The sequence below is a fragment of the Bidens hawaiensis genome, unplaced genomic scaffold, assembly GCF_021521415.1.
Source record: "Bidens hawaiensis isolate Kalapana, Puna unplaced genomic scaffold, B.hawaiensis_p1.1 tig00006534_1, whole genome shotgun sequence".
Classification (NCBI taxonomy): Eukaryota; Viridiplantae; Streptophyta; class Magnoliopsida; order Asterales; family Asteraceae; genus Bidens; species Bidens hawaiensis.
In genome coordinates this window covers 724,359-737,956 of record NW_027491439.1, presented here as the reverse complement: position 1 = coordinate 737,956, position 13,598 = coordinate 724,359, and the positions used below count along the sequence as shown (strand labels likewise).

Below are 13,598 nucleotides of genomic sequence, written 5' to 3'. Positions count from 1 at the left end.
ATGGTAAATTGTCATCTTCAAATAAATCAAACCTGTAGATTTTATTATTTTATATACCGAGTGACGTTAACAAAATTAACTACACGTTTGTTTTTCTTGTTTGTATCTTTTGCTTTTGGATTAGTCAAAAAAAGTATACATTATCAACAAAATCAATATTTTTAATATCTATGCCTTCTGTTTTGGACTATTATTTTGGATACAAATGATTACAGTGTGTCAATTATTAGTTTGTTTTAGATTACAAAAGCAGCTTAAAATACAGTTTTTCGACACAGTCAAGTTATTAGATTATAAAGGTAAAAGAACAGGTTGACAGTGAAAACTCTATATGCTCAATAGATGTCTGTAATATTCATTAACACTTACAATTGACATGAATTTGGATCTCCAATAAAAGATACAATAAACTACTATAAAAGTGGAAATACAATCATTTACCTTATCCTTTTTGTATTCATTTACTCCATACTATATGCTATGCATAATCACATATTTTTGGTCTTCCTCATATAGGAGCTATTAATGGATATTAACATTTAATGAGTTATAGATGATATAATATACCTGGTATACTAAATTGAAATTATGAAAACCAGCTCTTTCCAGGCTTCACAGCCTTTAGCTTCAATACAAGTTCTTCTCTTTGAGCTTCTACTTCTGCATATTTGAGACTCATGTGAAGATAACGCTCTTGAAGCTCTTTCAACTCGGTCTCAAGTGAAGATGCATCGTTATCGTTTCCTTTTTTAACTGCTTTTACATCTTCTAACTCGAGTGGAATATCTAACTGATGAACTTCTCCCTTTGACAGAAAGCTGAAAATAATTGGACTTTTTTTAATAAATAAGTGGTATCAAAATGATTAAAAAATGATATTGTTTCAAATATAATATGCTTTTATCAACAGAAGATGATTTTTTTGGTTAATAGTAATACCTATCAATCTGAGCTTTATACATGTCATTTGCCTGCAAAGCCTCGACAAGTTCATTCTCGAGTGACCTGATTCTTGATGACACATCAACACTTACCTCATATGTACTCGCATCCACATCCTGTAACATGAAAAAACATAATTAGAAGTCAATTCGTAGACAGTTTTTCTTTCACACAATTTATCATAAATAAGAATTTAATATGAACCTCTGTGAGCTTCATATGGTCGTGAAAACTGTTATTACTATCTGATCTGAAAGATTTAACACTATTATTAGCAGATAAATCCTCCAATTTCTCTTCAAGAACTTGAGCATTCTTCATGCATTCATCTTTTTCTTCTTGAAGACTGCTTATCTTCCACTGTAGTTGACTATTTGACCGTTTTAGACGCCCGATTTCATTTTTCAACTCAGCATCTTGTGCACATAATGCTTCTCGTGCAGTTAAATCGCCCTGGAGCCGTATAATTTGTTCCTCCAATGCAATTTTACTAAGTTTATGATCCTCTAATTCAATCAACGCCTTCTGCATGCTTAATGTTCTCTGCAACAATGAACTTTTTTCCTCCTTTAGTTCTTTATAATCCTCAGTTACCAACTGTAGTGAAGCTTCCAACCTTTCACTCTCATATTTCACTTCATTGTATGAGTTCTTAAGAGCCACTAATTCATCTTGTAACAATGGAATTTTCTGCAGTTGACTAGTCAAACTCGAGATTTCTTCGGTTAATTGCACTCTTTCGTATTCACAATGTTTTAAGTCCCCTTCGAGCACACCAACTTTAACTCTTAGCTTTTCTTCATTAGATCTTGTATTCTCCAATAATTCCCTTACTTTTTCAAGTTTTGCTTCTAGAACTCCATTGATCTGTTTGGAAGCAGCAAGCTCAACCGTTAGATTATGAATATTTTCTTCATATTCAACTTCAACGGTCTTGATCTTCTTATCAGATGATTTTAAGTCTTCCATGACGTTAACTTTGAGATGTAAAGCTTCAAGTTCTGAATCGAATATTTTCTCTTTTGCAGCAATCTCATTCACCATTAATGAGAATTTATCTTCTAAATCTTCCAATTTTGTAGACAACTTAGAGAAATTATATTGCGACTCCCTTCTTTCTGCTTCCAGATCTATGCAGCGATTATGCAAATCAAGTCTTTGTTGCTTTAGCTCTCGGTTTGATATTTGAAGTTCACTGCATTCTTCAATCAAATTCTCTGCAGTTGTTTGCAACTTTGGATTTGCTTTTTTTAAATACTCGCACTCCTCTTGAGCTTCCAACCAACGTTTTTGCATTTCTTCAAACTTCTGTCTCATATCAACTTTGCTTGTTTCTAATTCCGCTTCTAGTTTTTCTATTTCAGCCTGTAGATTCATGACACGTGTCTCTGAATGCTGTATCTCCAAACGGTTTGACTCACGTGTATCAGTCAAATATCTTAATTGAGGTTCTAATCCAGATATTCGTTCTGATAATTGTAGATTTTCTACTTCTAATTCGGTTACTTGCTGTTCTAATTCCCTGTTACAGCTCTCGAGCTCACGTAGTTTCTTTTCAAGAGTCTTGTTTGCAGCAACTTGGGAATCTTTTGCATCATTAAGAACCACCATGTCATTTTTAACCTGTTGGATTTTATATATTCAGAGCTCATGATTACCTTAGAATAAGGTTAATAATCAGTTAAGTATTTTTGTTTAGATAAGCAATACCAGTAGTTTTATGTAGGGGTGTAAACGAGCAAAGCCGCTCGTGAGCTATTCGAGATCAGCTCGCTAAAAGCTCGAATCGAGCCTAAAATTAAGATTAATTAATAAATTAGCATTAGGCTGAGCTTCATGTATTGAGCTTGCGAGCCTAAACGGGCCTATTAACTATGTAATTTTTATTTAATATATATATTAATATAAATAAAATTATGATCAAATAACTAAATAATATATATTATGTTATATATATAAACCATTATTTATATAATAATATTATAAATGTATATAAATTAATTAATAAATAATAAACGAGCTGAGCTCGAGCCTAGTCAAGTTCGGCTCGGCTCATGTTACACTCCTAATTTTATGATGAACTCATTAGTTTGAGATTATATTAGATTAAGAAAGAATATAAAGATAGCAATTAGGATTGGTTTCTATGGCTCAACTATTTCAGATCTAAAGAGGAAATTCAAATTTGTTTCTAAAAACTATATAAGTGTAACTAAGCCTCCTAGGGATGAGACCAACAAGAAAAAAATCTTTTTAAAATTAAAAAGAACACAATTTGAGGCTAAAGTACCAGCTATTTGCTTGTATTTGATCATTAGTGAACAGAGCATGTTACCTTATCCAGACATTCAGAGATGATTGTACTTTCTGTTTGCATAGCTTTCAAACCGCCCATTAGCTGCTTCTTTAATATTTTCAGATCAGACACCTGATTCTCCAAGTCTGTTTGGTGGGCATTCAGGCGTTGAATTTCCTTATCTTTGAGCAAACAATCTGATTTAAGAACTTCTATTTCAGAGGTTTTTGCCAGTAGTTCAATATTCAGCTTCTCAATTATGCCATTAGCGTCCTTCAAACTAAACTCCATCTCATTTTCAATATTAAAGCGATCCTTCATCATTGGTTTGGTTTCTTCAGCAGTGAATGAATCTGTACATATTAAAATAGTTTTACTGTTAAAACTGTAAGTAAAAACATTTAAATTTGAAGGATGAGAGTCAGTTTGTTCATTTGTGCAATGAAAGAGTGTGATGTTCAAGTATAAGTGAAACGGACCACAGTTAGTCACTAGTGTACAAAAACACAACCAACAAATTGTATACAAAGGTAACTGGTGGTCAAAATTTTGTTTCAGGGAACCAACTTTGTCTCACAGAAAATCCATCAAAATTTTAAAAATGATACATTTAAGATTTTTAAGGCTTTAAGCTAGTCTTCAACATGCCAGCAGGTAAACAATTTTCTCAACTCGTGTAAAAAAAGTCAACATGGTCAAAGTTACTCTGCGTATCATTATTTTGACCTAGTAATATCTTCAAATTATGTTAATAAAAAATGTAAAGTTTGAGGGCTTTTATCATTTTTTTTCCTGAAGTTCAATTTTTTTTTCTGGGAAAAAATAAGATTGCCTGAAATAGAAAATTACATCAAAATACTTATGATAAAACAGACTAGAAACATAAATGCAAGGTACTTACTTTCATGTTTTTCTTCTTCCTGCACTTTCAACAATCCTTTCAATTTAACAGCCTCATTTTCATATTCTTCTGCTTTTGCGCGGTATATATTGAGTTCACCATCAAGATAATAAGCTTTATCCTTAAAATCTTGGATGTCGACTTCTAGTTTCACACACCTACTTTCTAGTTCATTACAATGATTTTGCAGGTTACCAGCATCTATTCTATCAAGCTCTCTCTCATTTGCTTCTTCTTTAAGCTTCTCTATCTCACACTCAAGTTTAATTATCTCAGAATCTTCAATTGAATTGACACCCGTTGAAAGATCGTTTTCCGATTCTTTAAGCTTATATACAAGCTCAAGATTCTCGTTAGTAAGCTCATTACAATCTTTTTCAAGCTCCTTAATCTTATCTTTCAAACCATAAAGACTTTTTATCTCCATTTTCTGTTTCTCTATGGTCTCTTCTAGTTCCTGAAGAACAGAAACTAACTCAAGATTTGATTCTTGAGTTTTATTAAACTGAAGAGATAATTCATCATTCAAATCTCTTTGAAATTTTATTTCTTCTTCCAATTCTGTCTGTATATCACCTTGCGCTTGGAGTTTTAGACTGTCAGCAGCCTTTTCTTTGACTTCTGATTCATCATGTATGGCTTTTAAGTAATCAACTTCTTGTTTCAGCCCATCACATTCTGCCTGTAATGCAACAATCTCCATAGATGCATTTTGTAACTTTCTTGTTTGGTCTTTGAACTCCTTTTTTGAAAAATCAAGATCTACTTTCAATCTCCGTGCGTTTCTTTCCCACATTCTTGCTTCTGCTCTAAGTTCTTCCACTGTGGCCCCTTCAGCTTCTAGACCAAATTCAACGGAACCAAAAGTTCGTAGTGGTGATGTGGGAATCGAATGTGAAAATTTTCCAGAATCTTGTCTTTGACCTGAATTAAGTTTTCCAGAATCTTGTCTTTGACTTACTCTAGGAGAATCAGAGACATGATATGAGCTATATTGTGGCCTATTTGAAGAGCCAATAGAATCATGTCTTGCTATTAGATCATTGGCTTCAGTTAGATGCCTACCAAAAGAGTCATCCAATGAATCAATACTACTAAGTGATCCCCTTCCAGATAAGCTTGTATCCTGTGCAACAAAAGTACTCTTAGATACAGAACGCTCAAAATAATTTTTTTGTATTCTATCAAATCAAGCATAGTAATCCAATATTCCTAATCTCTATTTATAAATTTTCCTTACAAGAACCTGGTTCCTATTAAAGCTACTACTTCCAATTATTATACTAATCTAAGAGTCTAATCAAATACTGATAGCGCATATTCATAGAATGAAAAGAATGCATATCAAGTTCCCTGAAAAAGTACCTTGCTACCAAGTCCACCTGCTTGAGAGGTATACATGAAGTTACTGCTCATGGAAGATTCTACACTCTTAGTGGTCCTACTATCAGACACATCTGATTTGGTATCCAAGTCATCAGAAGCATTGGCATCTTCTACAAATGATTCAGTGTCCATCCATCTGTCATTTCTGAAACATGCAGCATTTTAGCACATAGGCCAATGGTTAAAAGGATGAATATCAATATTCTATGTTGAAGAACAAACCTCATATTTGGTCTAGGTGTTAAGCACCTAATTTCCGCCTGCAAGGAGAAAATAACATAATTTATATCCTTGTTGCAAATAAAAGTTTTCAATTCATTAGAAGATTTATTTCTTAGTCCTTTGATAATAAGGAAAGGAAATTAAATATTATTTAACATCAATGCATATGTCTTGTGTGCCTAGATAAGACATAAGAATTATGGCAAAAATCTGATCAAAATCTATTCTATATCGACATGTCAGGTACTATCATCTAATGTTTCCATCACAAGGCTAGATCATATGATATATCATACTAATAGTGTTAGAGGGCATCACAAGGAAAGATAGCATTTTCAATATGTGATTACAAAGCAGCATGATAAATTTTGACTGTATCATCTATTCTATCCATAGAATTTCTATGGATTAAGTCAACTAAGACTTGTTAAAATAACCTAATAATTTTTTTTAAAAATGATAAAAATACTAGAAGTAACTGATCATGCCAATTTCTGAATATAATCATGCAGTTTATGAACACTGTGATAAAAGACACATAAGAAGGCACAAGAAGACACTACCATTGTTGATGATCTTAATAATCATGCTACTGAAGAATCTAGTAGAAGAATTATGACTAACCTGTAAGATTGTCCCATAACTACAGTTTTTTAGTGGTTCCGCAATAGAAGTAGAAGTTTCAGAACTCAAGTGATTTGATAAATTTACAGTAACTTCTCCGAGGATGCCAGTTCTACTTGATCCCTGTCACTCAACATAATAAAAGAATTTTAGTGAAATAATAATCAAACTGAAACTTAATTAAAAAAACATGAGGCGGAGCAGACCATTGAGATAAGAAGCTTATGCAGGCATTGTCCGAGCCCTTTTGAAGCATCATCATGAGGAACCGAAATGTATGCTGACAAACTCTCAGCCCATTGACAATTCCCATTCTGTACAAATGATCTACCTGTTTTGGCAACTGTTTTTCCAGTTTCTACAGATACAAGTGACAGTGAAAGCTTATCCCATCCTTTAGGGACCTAGAAATGCAAAAAAAAAAAAAATTGTCACAACTGAAAAATCACAACTAAGCGTAATACTAAATAAACTATGAAAACAGATTACAATAGTAACAGCCCTATACCTTAGTTAAGCTATATAACCCTGAACGATATTGCTATATATTATCGATCATGAAGAACACAATGAAATTTGAGTGAATATTTTGTATCATCAGAAACCAGTAGCATAAACCTCTCTATAGAAGAATCAACATCCTCAACATAACACAATTCCTAATCTCCTTAATAAAATTACTTGCCTCAGAAATCAAGCACTGGTTATCAATAGCTTATAACATTTAGTCACTTTATTTGAAACACACGATGACACGAAATAAATGAAACTGCACTATTTTATTTCTTCAAACACAGATAACAGAACATTGTTACACAAAGCCTATTCCATAAATCATAAGATTATATAAACTATGAAAACAGATTCCAGTAGTGACAGTCATATATGCTACTTAAGCTATACAATCCTGAACAGTAACACTATACAGATCACGAATGAAATTAGAGTGAATATTTTGCAATGAGGACTCAATAACAGCATCAGAAACCAGTAGCATAAACATAAACCCCTTAAAATATCACAATTCCTAATCTCCTTATTAAATTACTTGCCTCAGAAATCAAGCACTAGTTATCAATAGCCTATAACATTTAGTCTCATTTAATTAGAGACGCTGGAAATAACGTAACTACACTATGAATTATGAAAATCATTCCTCAAAACCTAATTCCATAGCTATCATAACTCGATCAATATCATAATCAGTCACTAATTAAAACGAATAAGACTCTTCATACAAATAACAAATTTAACTACAGTTGCATCGCTTTGTTGCGTGTTTTTATGCGTGTGTGTACCATTCGCTCTCCAGGTACCTCCTTAACAGAACACAACTCATAATCTCCTAAATAAAATTACTTGCCTCAGAAATCAAGCACTAGTTATCAATAGCCTACTGCCTATAACATTTATTCTCATTTCATTCGAAACGCAGGCAACAAAATGCAACTTCGCTATGAAAATCGTTCCTCAAAACCTAATTCCGTAGCTATCATAACTCGATCAACATCATACTCATTCTCTGACTAAACAGCCTATAACATTCAGTCTCATTATATTCAAAACGCAGGAAATAAACATAACTACACTATTCTATTTCTTCAAACACACATAACAGAACACGATCAATATCAACAGTTCCATACAAATCACAAGTTGTATCGCTATGTTGTAATGAGAACTCAATAACAGCATAAGAAACCAGTAGCATAAAAGTACTTGCATCAGAAATCAACCACTAGCTATCAAACAGTAATAGCCTATAACATTTACTCTCATTTCATTCGAGCCGCATAAACAAAACGTAACTACACTATAAACATCATAATCATTCCTCAAAACCTAATAATTCCGTAGCTGCCATAACTCGATCAATATCCTAATAATCATTCATTCATCCATTCGTATACGTGTATTAAATATTAACTAATACGAATAAACAGTTCCGTACAAATTACAATCCAGCTGGCACTTGTATCGGTATAGGTGTACCTGGAGAGCGTGAAGACCGGAAAACTTGAATTCAAATCGTTCGCCGGAAGCGTAGTCAACGGAGGAGGCGGAGGAGTTACGGCGGTGCAACCGGTTCACCATTTTGTGATTAACTGACTCCTTCACTTAGCCCCAAATTGGTATGTGTGTATATATATATGCAATGACTTTGACCCATACATACATAAACAAGAGAGAGAAAGAGAAAGAGGAATGGGGATGTTAGCTGTACAAGTTGAATAAGTTTAAATTCAGTTGGAGCAGGGGTGCAACTCCAATCAATTTCAACTCATCCGGAATATTATTATTACCGAATCTACAAAGTACAATATTTAATTATTATTTGTTTGTTGTTAATATGTAACGTAAAATAAGATTAAGTAACAATAATAATTAGTTTTTTTCATCAATCAATTCAAAGGTTATATTGCATTAAAATACATTTTAGTTAAAAGAGTATTGAACGGTTCGACACGTTGAAGATTTAAATACCACGTCAACTCTCCATGTTTCTAGATTATTATAACTTTAAAATTTAAAATGATATTAATAGTACTATTTGTATTTATGATTAGGTATATATATATACTTACTCTAGTATCATGATCTTGACGTTTTATATAGTTTGCGCATAAAACTCAAATAAATGTGAAATAATTGAAAATCTGTACTGATCAAGAAATTGGTAGTTTTGTTACCGAATTAACTTAGCTAACAATAGTGCCAGTTGCCCGATTTTTTATGATTTTTATAAATAATGTGTTTTATATTTTTTTATGATTTTCATAAATAATATGTTTTGTGTCGCATTTTTTTTGTTACAAGTAACATATTAGTTTTCGTTAATCTTTATCTATATTATATATAAAGGAAGAGTGATGGGTATCCATAGTAATTTCACAATTAGAGTTCAAGGACAAAAATGTCATTTCATAATAGGGCAAGAAAAGTAATTTGTCAATGTATCCATCAACTCTTAAGCTCTTAGTACAACAACATCATGAAGCTTCAATTTTTGAGACATTACTCTTCAATCCTTTAAAAAACAAAAAGTTATGGTTTACTTATTATTATAGATTATTATTATCATTATTATGGTGACTGTCCACATATTATCATTATTACGGTGAATATCCACATTCTTAACTCTCATGTGTCATTATGTTTCTATTAACTTTGTTAGCCTATATATAGTGCATTCGTGTGCTTCTATTACATAAATATACATACATACCAATGAATAACAACCTCATACCCTCTATACACTATTTCTCAAGGTTAAGTTGAGGCAATTTGGGCTAAGGAAAAAGATGATAGTGTAAAGTTCAGACTAAACTAAGCACGCTTTTGGTAGTGTTGGAAATTTGTAAAAACACTTTTGGTAGTGTTGGAAATTTGTAGATTTTGTTGGTGCTCCTTTTACTCTAGCATCATATTACGTCGAAGGCGGATCATCAAAGCACTTTTCCAAAATTAAGAGGCTTGCTTTCTCACAGCCTAAGGTGATTAATTTATTACATTATATTATTATAATTCAAAATTTCATATTTCATAAGTTAAATGTTAGTGACTCTGTCGGTTCACAATTGCAGGTCCTACACGCACTGCTTGAAAAATTCACAACCTCTATGGCTACATACATTCAATACCAAGCCGACAATGGTGCACAAGCAGTTCAAATCTTTGACTCATAGGCCACCGAGCTGAGCCCGACTGACTTTGAAGAATTCAGTTTGCCTTACTTGAAACGAATCGTGGACACGATTAAACAAACTCACCCAGATCTTCCTTTAATTATTTATGCAAGTGGGTCAGGTGGGTTGTTGGAATGGCTACCTTTGACGGGGGTGGATGTGGTTAGTTTGGACTGGACCGTGGATATGGCTGAAGGCAGGAAACTGTTAGGTTCTGATATAGCGGTTCAAGGGAACATAGACCCGGGTGTGTTGTTCGGGTCAAAAGATTTCATCATCAATAGGATACATGATACTGTGAAGAAAGCAGGGAAAGGTAAACATATATTGAATCTTGGTCATGGGATTGTTGTAGGCACACCAGAAGAAAATGTTGCTCATTTTTTTGAGGTTGCTAAAAGTCTTAGGTACTAAAAAGAGTGCTTTTTGTAGACAAGACTTTAAATTATTTGTTACATGTTAGTATTGTTGCATTGCACTTTAGTTTAATATGTCACATGTTGTTCATTCTTTCCATCTTACATTAACTATTTATGATTTGGGTCAATATATTTAAGTAACTTTGGGAATTGGCTTAATGGTTTTTCATTATAAAGTTGAAAATAAAAGCTAACCGTATCCATAACTCAATAATGAGACAACTTTCACCTTGCTCTACAGGTAACTCAACAACTAAAGAAGAGTTGCCTATAATGGTGTTTCTTGATGAAACGAGCTACAGTAGGGCGAGTCGTACACAAGTTGAAAATCTATATCTATATTCTATATCTATATATATATAGCTATATATATATATAAAGGAAGAGTGATGGACAATTGAGTAATTTCATAATTACATGACAAGGACAAAAATGGCAATTCATAATTGGGTAGGAAAAGTAATTTGACAATCACTCGATTCGTATTCAAAGCGTTTGATACAAGTTGATTAAGCTTCACATTTTGTAAAATTACTCTTGCATCTTTAGAAGATACAAAAGATTTATGGTCTTTTAACTAATGATAATTATAATTTAATAACTACATTAAGTGTATATAATAATTATTAATTACATTATCACATTAAGCTCATATAAGATAAAAATACTCAAATATATCTATATTATCTATATCTATAGTTACCATATCTATACTATATTATAAAACATATAGCATGGGCATGTTAAGAATTTTTTTAAGAGCTTTTACATGTCTTCATTCCTATAGTACAACAAATACACGGGGCGTGAATCAAATAGATGGATATTATATAATTGTCTTGTGAGTTAAATTAACAACTTTAAAAAGGTGATATTAGCTAGAATAGAAGTTAGGGTTCGGTAATATAATTATCTTCATGATTAGGAAATATAATTTGATAGGTTTATTTGATAATTACACACATACACAGCGTATGTTGTAATAGATTGAATGAACAATTATATTCATGATCTAGAACATATCATGTGTATTGAATTCGATGCATTCCTTGTGAACCATATAATAATAATAATAATAATAATAATAAACAGAAGTTGATTTTTTTGTGCGACAGTCGGGGAATTAAGACAGTTTCATTAGCTCCTTAGGTATTATAAGATGAGACCATGAATCGAACCAGATCGAAACATTCAGATGTCGACGGACACACTTTGCCGGAACGTCGACTGCAAACGAAGGATAGCCTACACAAAACAATTAGTATCCCTGCCACGTAACACAACCAGTTTAAGAAAGTCATTTTAAAAGTGTGTTAATTCGAATACCATAAAACGGGTCATTTTATAAAGGTGTCAATTTAAATTTCGTTTGAAATGTGTCATTTTAAAAGCATGTCGATTTGGTTGGCTAAAAAAAATCAATATAAAAACGTATTGATTTGGTTCGGGTCTTTACGGGTCTTTTTGAAATCGTAACGATTTGGTTTGGCTCAAAATTGGTTATTTTAAAAAGGTATCGATTTGGTTCAAGTCAAAGCGGGCCATTTTAAAAAGTTGTCAACCTGGTTCGCGTCAAAACGAGTTATTTTATAAGTGTGTTAATTTGTTTCGTTGATTTGAATTTTCCTCAATTTTGCACACATTAATCTTTTAATCCATGAGCAACTGCTGAGATAATAGTAAAATAACATATAAAAATGAATACAAGTCGATAAATAGATTGAAGTTTAGGGTGTTGATATTTGAAACATAATTGGCGGACCCAATGCGACTTGTATTAGCATAAACCCATCAGGTGTACGACGCCTTTCACACGTCGGTTGAAAATAATCTCTGCAACAATATGTCACATAAGGCAGGTTGGATTACGTAAAGAATTGTTTTTGAGTTTGATACAATTGTCGCTTTGTTGCTCAATTATTTTTAAGGTTTTGTTAAAATTTGTATTTATATGAGTTGAGATAATTTAATAGGTAATATTGGACAACAATGAAAATAGTATAGGGTCTTTCTTTGTTGCATTTAACTCCTTAAATAGCTTCTCAAACTCTAAAGGCGCGTCCGTTTCAAGGAATGGAATGGAATGAAATTGGAATTTGCATAGGATTTGGAATTTAAAGGAATTGGATTTGGAATATGAGCATTACAATAGGAATTGGAATTGGGGGGAATTGAAATCCAAATACATTATAGTGTGTTCGTTTGACAAATAAATAGAAATCAAGAAGGTTTTTTTTAACAATGATAACAGCGAAAATATTTTAGTTTTTTTAGATTTTTTGTTTTTTATTTATATTTTGCGTTATGATTTTTCTTAATTTTATTTGAATTTTTTTATTGGTTTTATATTAAGATCAAAAACCCCTTAAAAATATTCAAAAATAATAATAAAAATTCGTAACTCAAAAAATAAATTAAAAAAAAAGTAAAAAGGCTAAAATGTTTTATTCGTTGTTCTCGTTAAAAAAAACTCGAGATAAGATTCCAATGAATTTCCTTGAATTCCTCCACATTTTGGAAGGATTTGAAATCCATGTATTTAAAGGAATTTGAAGAAATTGAATTCCAATTCCAATTCTTTGAACCGAACACACCAAAATGAAATTAAGATTCCAATTCCAACGAAAGAAACACGCCATGTCATGGGATTTTAATTCCAATTCCTTTGAATTCCCATGAATTCTGTGAAACGAACACACCCTATGTGGCATTTTAAACTAAAATGTGTAATGTTAATATACATTTTAACCGTGCAAAGTAATTAATATAATTTGACTATACATTAGACTTAATATATAATTTACGGGTATGGATAGGAAAATAGTTGTTATCAAACCAAGTAACATTGAAATTCATAATGGAAATAAACCGTTTTATGTCACGCTTGCTCAAAAAAAAAACAGAGAATGACAAAAGTCCAGGTATATGTTGGTTTTTAAGTGTATGAAAACCATTTTCTTGGGTTTATCATTTGGTTGAAAATATTGAACCAAAATATTAAATGTAGCTTAATCATTTTGTTAAGGTATATTTAATTGATTATTGATTCATGTAACTAAAAATATTTGGGTAAGACGTTCATGCGTCCAACAATGGTAGATAATGTTATCAAGTTAGTTCAT

The 13,598-nt window shown here is 32.0% G+C and overlaps 1 protein-coding gene and 1 pseudogene across 2 annotated transcripts; one reads left to right on the top strand and one right to left on the bottom strand.

Annotated features, from left to right (window-relative positions):
- Positions 1–320: 320 nt before the first annotated feature.
- Positions 321–8,562, bottom strand: LOC143632848 (uncharacterized). Its single transcript, XM_077101272.1, has 10 exons — positions 8,364–8,562; positions 6,578–6,775; positions 6,372–6,494; positions 5,748–5,785; positions 5,505–5,670; positions 4,140–5,265; positions 3,278–3,591; positions 1,147–2,565; positions 940–1,058; positions 321–818 (listed from the first exon to the last, which is right to left on the bottom strand). The coding sequence occupies exons 1-10, from the start codon at positions 8,463–8,465 to the stop codon at positions 587–589; spliced, it is 3,837 nt and encodes a 1,278-aa protein (XP_076957387.1). The 5' UTR covers positions 8,466–8,562; the 3' UTR covers positions 321–586.
- A 679-nt stretch (positions 8,563–9,241) lies between these two features.
- On the top strand, positions 9,242–10,566 carry LOC143632801 (uroporphyrinogen decarboxylase pseudogene; annotated as a pseudogene). The gene is made up of 3 exons (XR_013153577.1): positions 9,242–9,245; positions 9,765–9,865; positions 9,956–10,566. The product of XR_013153577.1 is annotated as a uroporphyrinogen decarboxylase pseudogene (transcript).
- Positions 10,567–13,598: the final 3,032 nt, after the last annotated feature.